The 19,507-nt window shown below is 33.5% G+C and overlaps 1 protein-coding gene across 1 annotated transcript; it reads right to left on the bottom strand.

The window, feature by feature from the left end:
• Window positions 1-5: 5 nt before the first annotated feature.
• LOC112025767 (pleiotropic drug resistance protein 3) lies at window positions 6-17,578 on the bottom strand. Its single transcript, XM_065776285.1, is given in 23 exon segments — window positions 6-447; window positions 558-812; window positions 1,127-1,298; window positions 1,582-1,809; window positions 2,172-2,305; window positions 2,437-2,520; window positions 2,856-3,146; window positions 3,242-3,574; window positions 3,680-3,958; window positions 4,086-4,218; window positions 4,220-4,365; window positions 4,449-4,558; window positions 4,561-4,749; window positions 4,868-4,958; window positions 6,666-6,719; window positions 7,546-7,622; window positions 7,729-7,888; window positions 10,283-10,367; window positions 15,367-15,452; window positions 15,858-15,963; window positions 16,166-16,254; window positions 16,659-16,782; window positions 17,117-17,578. Coding segments are annotated over 23 exon segments (3,897 nt in total). The 5' UTR covers window positions 17,521-17,578; the 3' UTR covers window positions 6-180.
• Window positions 17,579-19,507: the final 1,929 nt, after the last annotated feature.

The following is a 19,507-nucleotide window of genomic DNA, read 5'->3' as shown; positions in this document are numbered from 1 at the left end:
TCCTGTTATCTAAAATGTAAATACTATACACATAATTTTTTAACTTGATAAGTTTATAGTAGTTCTTATTACACTGAAGCAATACATTACTTGATAAATATACAATAGTTCTTACTACATTGAATCAACAATTACTTGCAAACTAAAGGGCTTGCAAGCAACGGACAACATCTCCATCCTCTACCTATGCTGGAATTTTAACTGTCCAATAAAGTATGAAAACAAGGATGCAAAAACAAGGGGGAAGGCAATGAGAACAACCGCCACAATAGCTAACTGGTCATGGTGATACCCAAAGTAATCTTCTAAGAATGCAACAACTGTTTTGGTTTCTCCAAATACCACAATCTTTTTATTTATATCTCCATATTGTGATGTAAGCATACCATTAAGTGACCAAGATGTAGGGGTCAGATAATACATCCAGATCCACCACTTTGGAATTTGCTGCAAGAGTAGAACAATATGATCAGTTCTACTATATCTACTTTTTAAATCTTAGGGCCCACACGCACTCTGTGGCCACAAGAGAAAGGAGTTTTGTAGCCTTAACTTACCGGTTTAGGAATCAAAAAACCAGCAAAAAGGTTGAATGTTGTGTAGAAGGCTGAGGCCAAAATTGTAGCTACCATGAAGTTTGGCGTCAATGACACAAGTAGCATTCCCAAATAGTTGAAGGAGAGCAAGGAACAAAATATTGTATAGAAGTACCAAAAAACCTTATAAGCTGACCCATAATATCCAATCATTGGATAGCTGATTGTCACAAAAATAGTAGTTTCGATGAAGAGATAAGGAATCTCCACTACCACCTACAAAATTAGTATCCACAACTACTAAGCATTGAATATAACTAAAATAAAAATAAATAAGAGAAGAAGAAGAAAGAAAGAGGTTCATATCAAGATATTAACTCCGCCTCTCTTTCACTCTTCCCTTTTTGGATCAAGCTAGCACAAGTAAACATGTAAAAGTAGTTGGAAAAGATGTTATAAATTTCTCATGCTATCTCTCTCGAAGATCTAGCAAGAATCCAAAGTACATCAAATTTACAACGTTTAAGATTACTCATAATGCCCTAAAAGCAGCCAACAATAAATTCAATTAGTTTCAGAGAAAATTATACCTGTGCAAGTGAATAAGCCCATGAAAAGTACATCCCTGCAAATATTTCCCGATACATAATAGTTCTCTCTGTTGCAACATATGGTAGAACTGTTGAGCAGTTATTTATGCCCAAGAAGAGCACGGCAACATACATGGAACCAAATATATTGAACAAATTCTGTTGGTTATTCCTAATGGATAAAATAAGAATCAAAATTAGATATTTGAATAACTACAACATCATGCAGAAATTGTATATCTTACAGATGCACAATCTTAAGCAAAGAAAAATCTACAACTGTAAGAATCATGCTTATTAGACAAACACTTCATGAAAGAAATTCTAGTTCTACTGTCACTTACAATGCACAAGCTCAATTTTGCCAAGGTATCTGGTAAGTAGGACTAGAAACTTTTAAAAAGTAATAAACATTCTGTAAAGGTAATAGAAATCTTAGACATATTAAAACTTACAATTTTTTTCCTTCGTCCCAATAAAGCACCCCAAAAATTAAAGCTGTTACAAGTGTATGCATGATACGCATAAGGTTGTATGCAGGACTCCTCCAATAAGCCAAATGCTGTTTCCATAGGCAAGATTTTAATTGTCCCCAACCATTTTGTGAAAAGCGTGTAGGAAAATACAGGTCTGTTGACCCAAGAGGTGGACTACTCAACTGCCTTACAAGCTCCATGTTCTTCCTGCAAACGGAATAATATTAGAAATCACATCAAGTTTTAAAAAACCAATGCAGGTCATATGAAGATATATATCTTAAGGACAATATTTTGTTCCACAAAATAGATGTTCTTAAGAGAGACTAGCACAACCTTGATACCTTATAACACTAAGGCCACATAAGGAAGGACAAACAAAACACAAGGCCAATCCCCCATGCATTTCAAAAAAGATGAAAAGCAAATGGTTTTTGATTTAATTACCTTTACGTCGGGAAGAAGCTATGGCAGAAATTGCACAATATCAAAGTTACTTAATAGAGACATTATTTCACATTATATAGCAACAAAACCAATGACAATTGTAGCTGAATTCAGTAACTCACTCGTATAAAACAGAATCCCTGTACTTTTGGGCAAAATCTGCACCAAGTTCTACTTCTGCGGATATAGAAGTGACCTCTAACATCCATGTTGCCGGATTGTAATTATTTCTAATCTTTGGAACTCCAGGGATACTCTGTCAAAGTAAAAGTTCAGTAACAAGAAGATCAATAAAATTAATTACTCAAAGTAAATAGTATTACTTAAAGAAAATGAAAGCAGGGGGTAAAAAGCAATAGATAAAATGCGTTGCTACATCAAACTGACCTCAAAATATTCTATAACACAAGCTGAATGTTGTCCTAATGATCCCGAGTATATTACATGTCCACCACTTTTTAGAAGAATTAGCTGCATTAGCAAGAAAGGTATGAGATAAGTAACTATTCTAGATTCGATAACAAGAAAATTGTTGCTTATTATCCAACACTATGGTCTCATATACTCTTTTTGGGTAGTTGGCTGGAATGCATCTCACAAATTTATAATCTGGTTGCTTCTCCTCAGAGTACAATATTTTCTCCATTTCAATCAATTCTAAAAAACTCCTAGGCCTTTACTTATTTCCTCAGTACAAATGCATGTATTTCTGAGATTAATAAAACTCCTAGGACAAGGTAATAGCTTCTTGGTTTAACAATTTTACTTACCCTTCCAATTTTAAATTCTTAAAAAAAAAAAATTACCTCATCAAATGCTTCAAATATGTCAATACTTGGCTGGTGGATGGTACAAACAATTGTTCTTCCTGTATCAGCTACATTCTTCACAGCTCGCATAACAATTGCAGCTGCTCTTGCACCCAAACCCGTTGTTGGTTCATCCATGAAGATAGCAGACGGGTTAGAAACAAGCTCCACAGCTATTGTAAGCCTCTTGCGCTGCTCATTTGATAGACCATTAATGCCAGGTATGCCTACTAAGGCATCCTTTATTCCATCAAGCTCAATGGTCTCCAAGACTTCATTCACAAATTCCTGCATGACATGCCACAGTAGCTTTCACAAAATATTATCTCAATGATGAATATAAAACCAAACCTTTGATTCATGTCAGTACATAGAGAACTTACAGCTTTAGTTTTTGAGTCTATCTGAGGAGACAGTCGTAGCCAAGCAGAAAATATCACCGATTCTTCAACTGTGATTTGAGGAGAATGTATGTCTGTTTGTTCACAATAACCTGACACCCTTGCAAACGTCTCTTGAACCTTGGGATACCCTCCAATTTTTATGTGCCCTTCAATATAGCCACTGGTCTTTCTTCCGGCTAAGACATCCAGAAGAGTTGTTTTCCCAGCTCCACTGACACCCATCAATGCTGTAAGAACACCAGGCTTGAATGCACCCGTAATATCAGAAAGAATTTGGAGTTTTTTATTGGTGAATCCCTTTACTCTCATTTCCTAGAAGCCAAAAAGGAAAAACAATGATAGGAATTAATATGATGTAATGTAAACAGCTATCAATTCAGCAGCAACTATAACCTTATATGAATTAAATGTAATTACCAAGGGGATGTTCCAAACTAGAGATTCCACAAATGAAATAGGAACCTTTAAAATACTTGCTGGAATTGCATATGCCCAAGCTGGGTAAAAACAAAATGTTTTTTGTTTGTAGAAGACTTCAAGCCTTTGAATAGTCATGGACAACTCTGGAATTGCATCAACAAGAAGGATGATAAGAGCATAAAACAGGGAACCCATATAGTAATTTGCATGAAGAATATCAATATCCATCCGGGTCCGTAAAAATACAGTCATTGTGATACATGCAGTGATGACAAGCTGCAGATAGAAAAGAAAAGAAAAAATATTTTCAGATTAATAGGTTTACCTTCCCCCCTGGTGGCCATCCAAAAGAAGAAAAAAAAAAAAAGGAATTAGAAGCAAACGCAAAAGTATGAATCTTCACCTGAGTTGTTTTGAATATATAGATGAAAGAATTCCTTTTCATGAGAAGATACTCCCTTGAAGCACATATTCTAAATAGTTCCCATTTAGAAAGAGAATACACACTAAAGGAAAGAGCATCTTCATGGCTTTGGATTTATCATATGTCCTGAAAGCTCTTCATCTAGCTTCTTTCCATAAGGAGATTCCTTGAACTTCCTAGAGAACATATCAACTGAAACATAACTGTAGGGTACTTCCATTTTATACCAGTACTGTGCTTGATCTTTCCTAGAGATAACCTGCATAAAGATAGGATGAAGTAGTTCTTTCAAACAAACAATTTTTTTAAGAAAAAGACGAGTATAGGCTTCTATTCACTTGCCTCTTGGACAAACTCAGCAACCCCTTTCCTCTCAGGACACCTAAAACCACAATCCTCAAAAAAATTTAGAACATGATCACGTGGACCATGATACACAATCTTCCCTTCGACATTAAAATAAGGTCATCAAAAATATCAAAGGTTTCTGGTGCTGGCTGAAGAAGTGAAACTAGTACAGTAGCATCCGTGATATGCACCAGCTGCTGAAGACATGAAACAATTTGAAATGCAGTGGAACTGTCTAATCCATTTGTTATTTCATCCATAAACAAGGCTTTTGTAGGTCCTACAATCATCTCCCCTGCCAAAATTTAATTTGATTCCTGTGGTCAAAATTCTTATTGGAAACTGGGTTTAGTTCTCTCTATAACTAAAACTACTAGAAAGCAGAACAGCTATCAGTCTTCTATTCAAATTACCTGTTGTCAATCTCTTTTTCTGACCACCAGAGATACCTCTTCTCATGGCATCTCCAACTAGAGTGTCGGCACAGATATCAAGTCCAAGGATCTGAGAAGCCACGGCAGCAACATATATAAACTGNAATTAAATGTAATTACCAAGGGGATGTCAACATAGTATTGCATATCTTGAAACACTACTGTTAAGGGTGTAAATGGTAATACCATTCTACCTGTTAATTGAGACAAGACACTCGTTCAAATGTTGGAGAAATATATGTTTACAGTAATGATCTGAAGAATAAGCAGAAGAACAATGAAATTGATAAAACCTTTATTTGGTTCTATACCATTCTGTGCAGGAGAATTTCCATACTTTTTTTCTAGACAGGAACCATCACGTGAATCTTCACTTCCCTGTATTTGGGAGAGCTTTTCATGCGAGATAACAGCACGAGATGATCCAGGAGCTAGATGTTTATTAAACGATTATGAATCAAAATCTAGCTGTTGTTGCATTGCTGTTTAAGTTAAAATATAATAACAATCAAGAACACAAACTTACACTTCAAGAAAGTTAAGGCCAGGACATATCCAATGTTAAAAACAATTATAAATCCAAATAGGGCACCGAGTGATATCCAATAAAGATATCCATCAAAGTTCAGTCCACGGCTTTCGAGTATTTCTTGCCCTATGGTGTTGTTTGTGGATAACATCTACAGACAAGAAAGGAAAAAAAACTTAGCCAAAGGACCATATATATATACTCTTGATGCTAATGAAAAAGTTAATTACAGAAATGGCAAGCTATTGATAGGTTTATACGAGGAGTATTAATGCACATGTCCTACAGCCAAATTAGTTGTTTAGCAGCATGTATAAGCAGACAATTTATTGTATACAATGTTTAATTGTAATTAGATTGTGCATTACTTAGTGCTTAGTGTTTGAAGCCAGCTAAGACATTAGAACTTCAGCTAAGATTCACTATTAAGCAAGAATATTGGTATTCAAGAAATAACATATTGATCAAAGATGACTGTCTTTCAATGCCGATCTCTTTGGAGGAGCCATACGACTAGTAGGTCTGCCCCTTGCTCATAAGTAGCTGTATTAGCTAAAAATAGACGAAGGATTATTTGTTATGTAATGAGAGACTCACCTTTTGCCATCGTGGGGCAAGAAATTCATTTAAAGAAAGGCCCATTTCTCCATATGTGATAGGAGAAACCCAAAAACCCCACTTCAACCAAACAGGCATAGAAGCTGCAACCAGATGCACAGCTCAGCTCATCCTTTTAATTGATTATATTAGAATGAGATTGGAGAAGAGGTAAGATAACTTACATTGAGTTATAATGAAGCCAGAGAATACTAACACTATTAATATTGCAAAACTACCAGCTGTCATGGAAGCATTATTGGTCTGGAAGACTGATGCCAGGAAACGAACATGGATAATGAAGATAAATGCACTGCAAAAAGAAGAATGAACTGACGGAAAGAACCTGAGCACACAGAAAACGATCAGAGATTCATAACTAAAAAAAATGAGACTTCTTGAGCAAAAGAAAGTACTAGTATAAAATGCTTTTTTGAGGTTATAGCACTTGAGAAGCTTTGGATATGCAATTGCTAGTTGATGAACCAAAATAGGGGGAAATGCAATAATAAATCTACATATTTTCATGTCAACCTCACCTTTCGGCTTCAGGGCTATATCCAATAACATAATACGTAAGACATGTCCAAGTAAGGCAAGTATCAATTACAGGGTACATGTTTACTTTCAGCTCTGTTAAAAAAGAATGACCTTTAGTATGTAGTCTGTTTGTAGGTTTCCTTTTAGTCCTTTGGCTGAAATTGCCTGTCAGAACGAGTAGCATAATCAATATTACAAAATCTAATCTCATGAATACCATTAAGAGGCAGGAACAAAATAATATCAACATGACTGTGTTGTGAAGTATTAAATAGACTTGCATAAGAATTATAGTGTATCAAGTATGCCATTTGATATCAATCAATAAATATACTAAATATACTCTTCTGTACATTAATTTATATCAACTTACATGATAATGCACATATGTAACCCATGCTGCTATAGAACATATTCTAATGAAAACATTCAAATACATTGAGTGAAAATTTTAAATTAGCAACAACAAAAAAATAGGCCTGTTGATTCTTATTTATAGTTTGATTTAAAATCCAAAATGAAAATCATAATAGAATCACATAGATCAGATGCGAAATACTCATAACATTATGAAGTAAGAGTCTAAATTTAAAAGGAAACTAAATTGACGTTATATTTTTGTCATTCCACAAGCAATATAACATAAGCACCATCAGAATCCTACACATTTCAATGTCTTTTGCTAATAATATGATTGTTTCCATGTCTAGCATAGAACGTTCAAGATTTGATTAATAATTTTTCGCATTATCTAAAGTTTTCCATCATTTTAGCAAAAACGTTTTCTCATATAGTTTTATGGGATTTGTTTCCAATTTTGTTGTTAAAAACTAGGATAAGCAAGTTAACCTTTGATGTTGATTTTTCATGCAGCAAAATTAGTTGGCTTCCCCTTATAATACATATAGAGAACAAAAACTCAGCCATGCTACAGAACTACATATGACTACACAAACATGAAGGAAAAGAAGGCTGGAGATGCAATAGGAACCTTCATGTAAGTGTCTATGTCTAGATCAGGAATAATTCCAGCTTCCTTCTCCCTTTTACTGACCTCCACCATAATATCTTCATTAGGCCAAAAACAAATGGTGCTGTTATTATTGTCACTGTTGTGCAGTGAAGGGACATCATAACTAAATCATCTATAATGTGAACACTAAAGAATGCTTGCCTGCTCGGCTTCCAACACCCTGACAACGCGCTGAAAAATCCAGTATTTCCCTGACAGTCATATCTGAAATGTGCTTGTCATTTTGACTAATATAAGCTGAAGTCTTTTGAGGGACAAACTCTTCTAGCTTGTATCCATTATAAGTAATCTCCCCTGTAATCTATTGGAAAAAAGCAAATAGATAAATAATACAGCACTTGCGAACAAACTAAAGTACATCCCATCGAAAAAGTTAACAACTCAAAAACTCTATTCATTTTTATTCGCATATTTAATTTTAAGGCAAGGGGATAAGCATATTTCAATTTTAAAAATTTAAGTTTCCAGAATGTAGATAGATTTAGCTTTGAGATTCTCTTGATATTTATATCTTCATTCTGATGGTTTATATAGTCATTTTCAGTATTGTGAAAGTGTGAAACCTTGAGAGATTGGTTTAGAGTTCCTGACAGAGCCTTCAAAAGGGAGGTCTTCCCACAACCCGGGGGACCAAGCAGTAGAGTTATCCTGCAAGAAAGGTAAAACCATGTAAATACACTTCTTTCAACTTCTTTATTTCTACGAAAAAAAATTCCCATATGGCTTTTTATGAACGAGAACATGTCAATTAAGGAGGCAATAAAGTATGATTTTAGATAAGATAGAATGATAGAAAAGATTACAAATTTCCCACCCAGATTAGTGTCTGGAAGATTCATAGCCAACCACAAAGTTTTGGGACTCTAATGTAGTTGTTATTGTTCTTGTTGTTTTATACAACAAAGTGCAAATTGAAGGGATAATATTCCCAGTCCAAAGCATCATAAATTATGAGGGTAGTATATCAAAGAAGATTACAAATATCAAAGTATTATAACCTTCCCAAGTGAAAGTTCTGCAATGAAAATATCCAATTTTATCATTAAAATAAATACCATTTCGAAGATGTATGGACAAGCCAACAAAGTGATGAACCTAAATTTAAGTATATCTATAATTCTATTCATCCATGTGCTGATATGCACCACAGAAACAGTAAATACATATTTAACTTTTTTTTTTTTTTATCCAGTAAAAGAGATCCTTTGAACTTTAACTATTGCAATTTCCTTTACCAAAAATCTTTCAGTATTTTTTCCTTTTCAATTGATGATTATGTTTATTATGTATGTTAAAGAGCATTAAAACCAAAAAAAAAAAATCAACTTGAAGTGCAGCTAAGATGAACAGGGTGACATGTACAAGAAATGATAGTATAAAACATGACTGCATCCATTATAAGTTTGAGATAGCAATTAGCAGCAAGATGAAAGCTCAAAGACAATTGGTTCAGAGGGGAAAAAAAGGGAATGAATACTAACGAGAAATGATATATCCAAGTTCAAGGGACTACAATGACAACTAAAAAGGCTGAAATATAATTTTGTTCTTAAAATGTTGGTTTAATTTTGATTTTTTTTCCCCGAAAAAGTTTCAACTTGCAAGTCCCTCGAAAATATATTTTAGCAGATTAAAAAAGGGTTTAGCTTGAATAAACCAAACATTGTCAAGTATTAAATGTTCAAACTCAGCTCATCAACAAAAGTAAAATGTTCAAACTTAGTTCAAGCTCAAACCAAGCCTACAAACAATGTTTGAACTCAAGCTTGTCAAAATGTCTAAAAGCTTAAGCTCAGCTTGTTCAACTTAATTCATTATTCAAGCCAATTTCGAGCTCAATATAAAGCTCATGAGCTTAAGATCCTACACAAATACATTATCACACCCATTTTAAGCATATTCTCAGGCCTATTTGATTTGGAAGAGTGTTCTCTCAACTCCCAATGAATGAAAAAACTTACTATGATATGAGTCTATTTTTCAAGCCCATATATAACTTATTAATAAGCCCATAAACGAGCCTAGGCACGACTTGTTTTTTATCAAGCCCTATTGGTCACGAGCCTATTCATTAACCTTCTTTTTTTTTTTCTTTTTTTTTTTTTTTGCTTGGGCTCTGCTCATTCATAGCCCTATTGCCTTGTTTAAAGCTTACAAGGAAGACAAAAATGTATGTAAGGTAACAGAAGATAGCCATATCATATGCTTTATAAATTCCTTTTTCAATATGGCTATTAATTTATTAGGTATAAGGTCTGTCTTCTTTTTTTTTTTTTTTTTTCTTCCAACACCCTGACAACGCGCTGAAAAATCCAGTATTTCCCTGACAGTCATATCTGAAATGTGCTTGTCATTTTGACTAATATAAGCTGAAGTCTTTTGAGGGACAAACTCTTCTAGCTTGTATCCATTATAAGTAATCTCCCCTTTAATCTATTGGAAAAAAGCAAATAGATAAATAATACAGCACTTGCGAACAGACTAAAGTACATCCCATCGAAAAAGTTAACAACTCAAAAACTCTATTCATTTTTATGCGCATATTTAATTTTAAGGCAAGGGGATAAGCATATTTCAATTTTAAAAATTTAAGTTGCCAGGATGTAGATAGGTTTAGCTTTGAGATTCTCTAGATTTTTATATCTTCATTCTGATGGTTTATATAGTCATTTTCAGTATTGTGAAAGTGTGAAACCTTGAGAGATTGGGTTAGAGTTCCTGACAGAGCCTTCAAAAGGGAGGTCTTCCCACAACCCGGGGGACCAAGCAGTAGAGTTATCCTGTAAGAAAGGTAAAACCATGTAAATACACTTATTTCAACTTTTTTATTTCTATAAAAAAAAATATAAAAAAAAAATTCCCATATGGCTTATTATGAACGAGAATATGTCAATTGAGGAGGCAATAGAGTATGATTTTAGATAAGATAGAATAACTGGAAAAGATAACAAATTTCCCACCCAGATTAGTGTTTGGAAGATTCATAGCTGACCACATAGTTTTGGGACTCTAATGTAGTTGTTATTATAAAGTTGTGATTTCCAACTATGTTGTGTTGGCTTTAATTCCGCGTCAAATTTTATTGTAATTTCTTCAATCATTTTCCTTGTATATATTTAGGGTTTAATTGTAAGGGATGAGTGTGAGAGATTTGTGAAGAATCGAGCTTCAAGATTGATCAAGTGGATTTCGCGACTAGCTCGAGAGTGTCTCGCAAGAAGTAACCCGCGAAAAGAGCCACGTGTAGATCACATGATCGGAAGAGGAAGAGTCGTGCCAAACTGTCATTTTCATGACTGTCTCGTGGGTAAGGTCAACCCATGAAGGACCCGCAAAAGTTTCTATTTGGCTAAAAGTTATATTTTGCTTTACCAAGTCTTTACCCAGACTAAAGGTTTCTCTGTCGCTAAGAAAGTTGGGTTTTTTCCCCTATTCTCTTAGGCAGTAGAAGTTTTTGTCCCTTCTCTGAAGGAGAGTTTGTTTTTTATCTATTAATTTGTTCCTATGTCCTCTGGAGTCACCAAGTGTGCCAATTGAGTTTGTTGGTTTGTTTTGTTCGAGGTTTTGGGAAACACTTTTACTCCTTTTGTTTCTCTTCTATGCAGTGTTACTTGTCTTTCTATTCTTCACTACTCACCATGGAAGACCTCACTAAAAATTTGTCTGAATTATCTCTATCTAATAGAGAACATGCTGGTTTTGTCCTTCCAAAAATTCACAAATCAAGGGAATACATTATAGTAGCAAAGTTTTTAACTTCATGCTATCTCATTGTGGAGGCAGTGGTTCGTACGTTTCAGCAGCAATGGAGGTTGGTCAATGGTTACAAAATTTGAAATCTAGGAGATCATAGGGTGCATTTTGTTTTCAACAACAGTTCAGATGTGGAAAGGATAATCAAAAATCAGCCATGGAGTTTTGACAAACACCTTGTAGTCTTGCAAACATTTGAAGAGTTTTCAAAACTCAAAGATCTAGTTTTTGATACAACATTGTTTCGGGTTCAGGTTCATGATATTGCAAAAAGCATTTGGGAAACCATTGGAGAGGTCCGAAGGTCACCTAAATCCACAGATGATGATGGAGGTAACTTCATTCGGGAACATTTCACAGTGGATATTACTCTTCCTTTATGCCGAGGTAGGGTGTTCAAGATAGAGAATGGGGAGAAATCATGGGTTTGTTTTCAATATGAGAGGTATGGTCGTTTGAAACACTATGACAAACAATGCGAACTACGGATTCATAGCAAGAGCTCTCCAACCACTGATAAACAATAGATTGGTTCCTATCTCAGAGCGGCACCATATCAAACAGGTGGAAGAAGGGAAATTTTGGTGCTTGGGCACTATGGTCAGGTGGCAACAACTAAGAAAGTTTCATCGGAGAAGGGTAGTCCATCGGTTGTTGCAGTGGTAGGGAAATCTAATACGGTAACTGAGGACGATAAGGAGAGAATTAATGCTGTAATTAATTCAAAAGGCTTGGTAACGACAGAAACGAGTACGAAGCAGGCAATAAAAGAAATTTATTCTCATAATATCAAAATTCCAAATTTTTCTCTCCCTAATAAAACGGAATTGATATTAATTGAGAATGAGGCTCTGTCAACGTTAACTGAAAGTAATGAGGGCATTAATTCTAGTCTCATTCTAGCACTTGATTTGGAAAAGATGGCTAAACCAAAGAAAATGGTTGAAACGGTAAGGTCACTTGAAAAGGAAACTCCTTATTATCATAAAAGCTCACTTTGGGATTCTAGTCTTACTAAAATTCCAGGATTGAGTTTCAAGGTTAATAAATTTCCTTCAAATCCAGCTGGTTCGATAACGTACTTGAGACTTGAGAGGAGATAATGAAGTGAGAAGGTACGGGTCTAATACCAATTATCCCAATTACTATGATCACATGCAGGGTGTGAAAGGTTTTATGGGTGATCAAGTGCAGGGTCCAAAGTGTTTACTGAGTGAAGATGTGAAAGTGTTTCCTAACAATTTTGTAAATTGTTGTATTCTCACGTCAAGAGAAACGATAACAAGGTTGCTCATAGTCTAGCTAGAAATGCACTATGCATACCAAATGTTCAAGTATGGATGGAAGATGTCCCATCACATATTGGTTCGATTTTACTATTGGATGTTGTTGAATTACATTAATAAAATCTATCAGTTTTCTCCTCAAAAAAAAAAAAAAAAACTCTTTACCCACATTATATATATACCCTCATTACCCACAAATTGTAAGGAGTGCTTTTTAGAGAGAAAACCCTAGAATATACACTTGAGCATTAGAAATTGTTATACTCACAATTATCTACACATTTCCTTGTGGTTTTCCTCAACTCCTACCTCTCCATCTCTAAATTCTTAAGAGGTTGCTAGCACAAACACTTATCACACCTATACTAAGTGTAAAATGAGAATTTGGTGCTGCTGGGAAGCATTGAAGGAGTCATTCATTGGCAGATGTAATCGGGCTGAATTGCGAATCCGAAAAATTAGAGAAGACAAGGCTCCAAGAAGTCAATTGGTAGCAGGCGCTTGGAGGGCTCAAGTACATGGAGTGGACTAGGTTTAGAGAGTCTTTTGTTATTTGTGTACTCCAACTTTATTCTCTAGTGGATCGATTTCGACTTGGAGAGTCGCGGAGAGGTTTTTCGCCGAGTTCTTCGGTTTCCTCTTTGATAACACGTCTCGGTGTTGTGTTTGCATCTCTCTTCCCTACTATTTAAGCTTTCATTTTATTGTTGATAATTGATGAAAATATGGCTTAGGGTAGAGTTATCAGTTCATTGCTTATTTACTCTTGTCCCGTACTTAATCTAAGTTAGAGTAAAAGCAATCTAGCTGTAATTTTTATTTGGAGGTCTAAACAAACTCTTGTGTTTTAGCACAAATATGAACTTTCAGTTATTGTTCTTGTTGTTTTATAAAGAAGGTGCAAATTGAAGGGATAATATTCCCAGTCCAAAGCATCATAAATTATGAGGGTAGTATATCAAAGAAGATTACAAATATCAAAGTATTATAACCTTCCCAAGTGAAAGTTCTGCAATGAAAATATCCAATTTTATCATTAAAATTAATACCATTTCGAAGATGTATGGACAAGCCAACAAAGTGATGAACCTAAATTTAAGTATATCTATAATTCTATTCATCCATGTGCAGATATGCACCACAGAAACAGTAAATACATATTTAAATTTTTTTTATCCAGTAATAGAGATCCTTTGAACTTTAACTATTGCAATTTCCTTTACCAAAAATCTTTAAGTATTTTTTTCCTTTTCAATTGATGATCATCAATTGAACATAATCATGATTATGTTTATTATGTATGTTAAAGAGCATTCAAGAAAAAAATCAACTTGAAGTGCAGCTAAGATGAACAGGGTGACATGTACAAGAAATGATAGTACAAAACATGACTGCATCCACGATAAGTTTGAGATAGCAATTAGCAGCAAGATGAAAGCTCAAAGACAATTGGTTCAGAGGGGAAAAAAAGGGAATGAATACTAACGAGAAATGATATATCCAAGTTCAAGGGACTACAATGACAACTGAAAAGGCTGAAATATAATTTTGTTCTTAAAATGTTGGTTTAATTTTGATCTTTTTTCCCCCAAAATTTAGACAGTTTCAACTTGCAAGTCCCTCGAAAATATATTTTAGCAGATTAAAAAAATTGTTTAGCTTGAATAAACCAAACATTGTCAAGTATTAAATGTTCAAACTCAACTCATCAACAAAAGTAAAACGTTCAAACTTGGTTCAAGCTCAAACCAAGCCTAAAACAATGTTTGAACTCGAGCTTGTCAAAATGTCTAAAAGCTTAAGCTCAGCTTGTTCAACTTAATTCATTATTCAAGCCAATCTCAAGCTCAATATAAAGCTCTTGAGCTTAAGATCCTACACAAATACATTATCACACCCATTTTAAGCATATTCTCAGGCCTATTTGATTTGGAAGAGTGTGCACTCAACTCCCAATGAATGGAAAAACTTACTATGATATGAGTCTATTTTTCAAACCCATATAAAACTTATTAATAAGCCCATAAACAAGCCTAGGCATGACTTGTTTTTTATCAAGCCCTATTGGTCCCGAGCCTATTCATTAACCTTTGTTTTTTTTTTTTTTTGGCTTGGGCTCTTCACATTTATAGCCCTGCTGCCTAGTTTAAAGCTTAAAAGGAAGACAAAAATGTATGTAAGGTAACAGAAGATAGTCATATATATGCTTTATAAATTCCTTTTTCAATATGGCTATTAATTTATTAGGTACAAGGTCTTTTTTTTTTTTTTTTTTTGAGATATATAAAAAAAATAAAAAATAAAAAAACTTACTAGTTAAGTTTCAAGAAAGTTAAAATTCTAATCCAACTATATTTTATTTCAGCTAAACTCTATTAGCTAAGTTTCAAAAAATTTAAAATTTTATTTTAATAAAATTTTGAGAATTTTAAAATTTGTTTCAATTATTTTGATAATTTATCATAATATTTTATTTTAATATAATACAATTTACATTAAATATCATCCTTATATCAAGTAGCTTAATATATGTTTGTATTTTGATAATTTAATCTAGATGGAACTCTATTTTTAAATTTCAAGTGACTCACTAAAATTTTGTTACTATTTTAAAATAAATTTATCTTTTATATAGAACTTTTAATTATCTATATGTCGCACGTATATACTACTAGTATATTGAATAAAAAACTATAAAACCTAAATCATAAAATCGACTAAGAAAAAGGCATAGAGCTACCTTCCAGGCTTTATGATACCACTAACTTCGTTAATTATGCTTATCTTAGCTAGTCCTGACTTCGAACCTGGCAGCTTAGTGAATACCTGTTAAGAAAGAAGGAAAGAAAAAATACTTGTTATTAAATATAAAACTGGAAAAAATAAAGTTAAAAATTTTATTAAAAAAATTATTTTTATATATAGTAGATAATATAAACATTTTATATCTGTAATAAATTATAGTTTATTCAAATCAAAAATTCTGAAAATCCAGGTTTCTCCATTAGATTAATTGTCAACTGTCTTACCCCAAAAAGAAAAAAAAATGTCAAATGTCAGATAGCCACATCGGAGTATAAACAATTTGCATAATTGTATGCATTTTCACTTGCATCTGCACTATTTTTCTTTGCTAATTGGCCATATTCATACTCCAGGTTGTCCAGAATCCATTGACAAGTATCTGATCAAGCTCTAAATAGTAAATACTCTTAAAAAGAAAGTACTTACAGAAAGCATGTTTTTAACAGAATTCCATAGAGTTGGTAATGGCTTGCCATGAACCACTTCACACTCTGCCTCCACACGCAGATTTTTGTATCTCACCTCCACAGANTGTATTTTGATAATTTAATCTAGATGGAACTCTATTTTTAAATTTCAAGTGACTCACTAAAATTTTGTTACTATTTTAAAATAAATTTATCTTTTATATAGAACTTTTAATTATCTATATGTCGCACGTATATACTACTAGTATATGAATAAAAAACTATAAAACCTAAATCATAAAATCGACTAAGAAAAAGGCATAGAGCTACCTTCCAGGCTTTATGATACCACTAACTTCGTTAATTATGCTTATCTTAGCTAGTCCTGACTTCGAACCTGGCAGCTTAGTGAATACCTGTTAAGAAAGAAGGAAAGAAAAAATACTTGTTATTAAATATAAAACTGGAAAAAATAAATTTAAAAATTTTAAAAAAAATTATTTTTATATATAGTAGATAATATAAACATTTTATATCTGTAATAATTATAGTTTATTCAATCAAAAAGATTCTGAAAATCCAGGTTTCTCCATTAGATTAATTGTCAACTGTCTTACCCCAAAAAAAAAAAAAAAATGTCAAATGTCAGATAGCCACATCGGAGTATAAACAATTTGCATAATTGTATGCATTTTCACTTGCATCTGCACTATTTTTCTTTGCTAATTGGCCATATTCATACTCCAGGTTGTCCAGAATCCATTGACAAGTATCTGATCAAGCTCTAAATAGTAAATACTCTTAAAAAGAAAGTACTTACAGAAAGCATGTTTTTAACAGAATTCCATAGAGTTGGTAATGGCTTGCCATGAACCACTTCACACTCTGCCTCCACACGCAGATTTTTGTATCTCACCTCCACAGTGGGCAATCGTACACCAACTCTGCAAATACAGTTCAGTTTCAACAAAATGAATCCTTCATATATGCAAGAACAAAAGTATAAATGAAGACATTAAAAGAAGTGCAAAATATACATTAATTAGCTCGTTGAGCTATGAAAAATAATCCTAAGAGCAATTAATAGCAGCAATAAAGAATAGTAGTATACTAGTATGAATGTTCATATATTGGAATGCAAGTTTTTGTTTCTCTAATTAATCTCTTTGTATGACTTACTATGGCATCAATTCCATTCATAATGATTCTACATTCATATCTTGTTCGTATGATTTTTTACTAGAAAAAAGTAAACAAGAAAGTAGAAGGCTCAATTACTTGTCTATCCGGTTTCTAATTTTTCTCAATAAGCGAAGGTTGTCGTGCTCGATGTGCTTGATGAGCTTCTCTATGAAGACATGCCGTTCTTGAGCTCCAAGCTTGGTAACATCAATAACCCTTTTTTCTTTAGTATCATTAGCACCAACATCATCACCATCCTCATCAAATAAGGATGATCTGAGCCGCTCAAATGTTGGCAATCTCTCAATTGCAGCCCACTGCAATGCATATACAGCATCAGCATCAGCATCAGCATCACCACCCTTTGTAGAACTCAATCCTGAAGCACTGCTTCGGAAACTTGAGGTACGATGCCGAAAAGATGATCTAATGCTTCTTCCTATCTCTGCCAACTCAATTCTCAGTGACTCTATATCATCTGTACCAATCATCTGAGCCATTTTCGTTGAACTTGGAGAGCCTCAACTTGCAAGAAAGAGGCTAGAAAGAGCTGTGTACATATATTTTTATAAACTTTGCTTATGTTCAATTGATGAAGTCACACTTATTCATAATAGCAAGTAAATTAAAACTCAATGCCGCAAACTATGGAGTTGACTTATTCTGATTCTTTCTCTTTTCCATCTATATCAATATTGTTTTTTACAAAAGTCAATTAATTATCCAATAAGGTGTGGAAAAAGAACCATTGTACGTATGTTTGTCCAAGTTTGATCCCAACATGATCTATTACTAAAATTTCATATATTTATGCTATACCAAATTGTGTTGGGTATATCGCTATGAGTGGCATCCTCAAATAGAGTGTTAGTATGTAGTTTGTGCTCTCTGACATAAGCTCTCATAGATGGCGTATGATTGATGTGCGGAGCAAAAAAGTCCATATGAAATGAAATGGTAGTTGGTAAAGACTTGTTCTTGGCCTGAAAAGAGAATGGTGGTGAAACTCACAAAGAGGCAATAACTCACACTCAAAAGGAAGATTTGTGTGTGTGTGCGCGCATGCACACGTGAGAGAGAGAGAGAGAGAGTAGAAGTCACACTAAAGGAAAAGTAAAGAAATTGAAAATTTGATATAACTTAGTAGAAGTCACACTATTGTTTTTTACAAACGTCAATTAATTATCGAATAAGGTGTGAAAAAAGAACCATTATACGGAGGGAGAGGGAGAGAGAGAGTAGAAGTCACACTAAATGAAAAGTAAAGAAATTGAAAATTTGATATAACTTAGTAGAAGTCACACTATTGTTTTTTACAAATATCAATTAATTATCCAATAAGGTGTGGAAAAAAGAACCATTGTACGTAGAGAGAGAGAGAGTAGAAGTCACACTAAAGGAAAAGTAAAGAAATTGAAAATTTGATATAACTTAGTAGAAGTCACACTATTGTTTTTTTACAAACGTCAGTTAATAATCTAATAAGGTGTGGAAAAAGAACCATTGTACGTATGTTTGTCCAAGTTTGATCCCAACACAATCTATTACTAAAATTTCATATATTTATGTTGTACCAAATTGTGTTCGGTATATCGCTATGAGTGGCATTCTCAAATAGAGTGTTAGCATGTAGTTTGTGCTCTCTAAGATAAGCTCTCATTGATGGTGTATGATTGATGTGCGGAGTAAAAAAATCCATATGAAATTAAATGGTCGTTAGTAAAGACTCGTTCTTTGCCCAAAAAGAGAATGGTGGTGAAACCCACAAAGAGGCAATAACTCAGATTCAAAAGGAAGATTGTTGTGTGTGTGTGCGTGTGTGTGTGTGTGCACGTGCGCTTGCGTGTGAGAGAGAGAGAGAGAGAGAGAGAGAGAGAGAGAGTAGAAGTCACACTAAAGGAAAAGTAAAGAAATTGAAAATTTTATATAACTTAGTAGAAGTCACACTATTGTTTTTTACAAACGTCAGTTAATTATCCAATAAGGCGTGGAAAAAGAACCATTGTACGTAGAGAGAGAGAGTAGAAGTCACACTAAAAGAAAAGTAAAGAAATTGAAAATTTGATATAACTTAGTTTGACTAAAATTAACGGAGCATCACCAATAATCTAGCTAAACCCAAAATACTCTCTTTAATATAGAGTGAAACCATAAAACATTGCTCCAACAATCTCTCTAAGCATGAAAGGTTACTGTAGATTAGCAATGGAGTTTTTTTTTTTTTTTTTTTTTCATTAAAAAATTCCAGTAGCTAAATATTTTATCAATACTTTCTCTTTCTTCTTTGATTTCATTTAAAGAAAGAATAAAGAATGAATGGAAAAAATAATATTTAAATAAGATAAAGAAAAAATAGGGAGTCTGTTAAAAAGTGTATTTTAAAGAATTAGTAGGTAAAAGATAAATATAATGTTCATTCTTCAAATAAAGCAAAAATTTAGAAAAACTGCTGGAAATACTTAGGGGCACATAGGTTGATAAAATCAT

This window comes from Quercus suber, unplaced genomic scaffold (assembly GCF_002906115.3).
Source record: "Quercus suber isolate HL8 unplaced genomic scaffold, Cork oak 2.0 scaffold_132, whole genome shotgun sequence".
In the NCBI taxonomy this organism is placed as follows: Eukaryota; Viridiplantae; Streptophyta; class Magnoliopsida; order Fagales; family Fagaceae; genus Quercus; species Quercus suber.
Note: the sequence above shows the minus strand (reverse complement) of the source record. Positions and strands in the feature narration are given on the sequence as shown.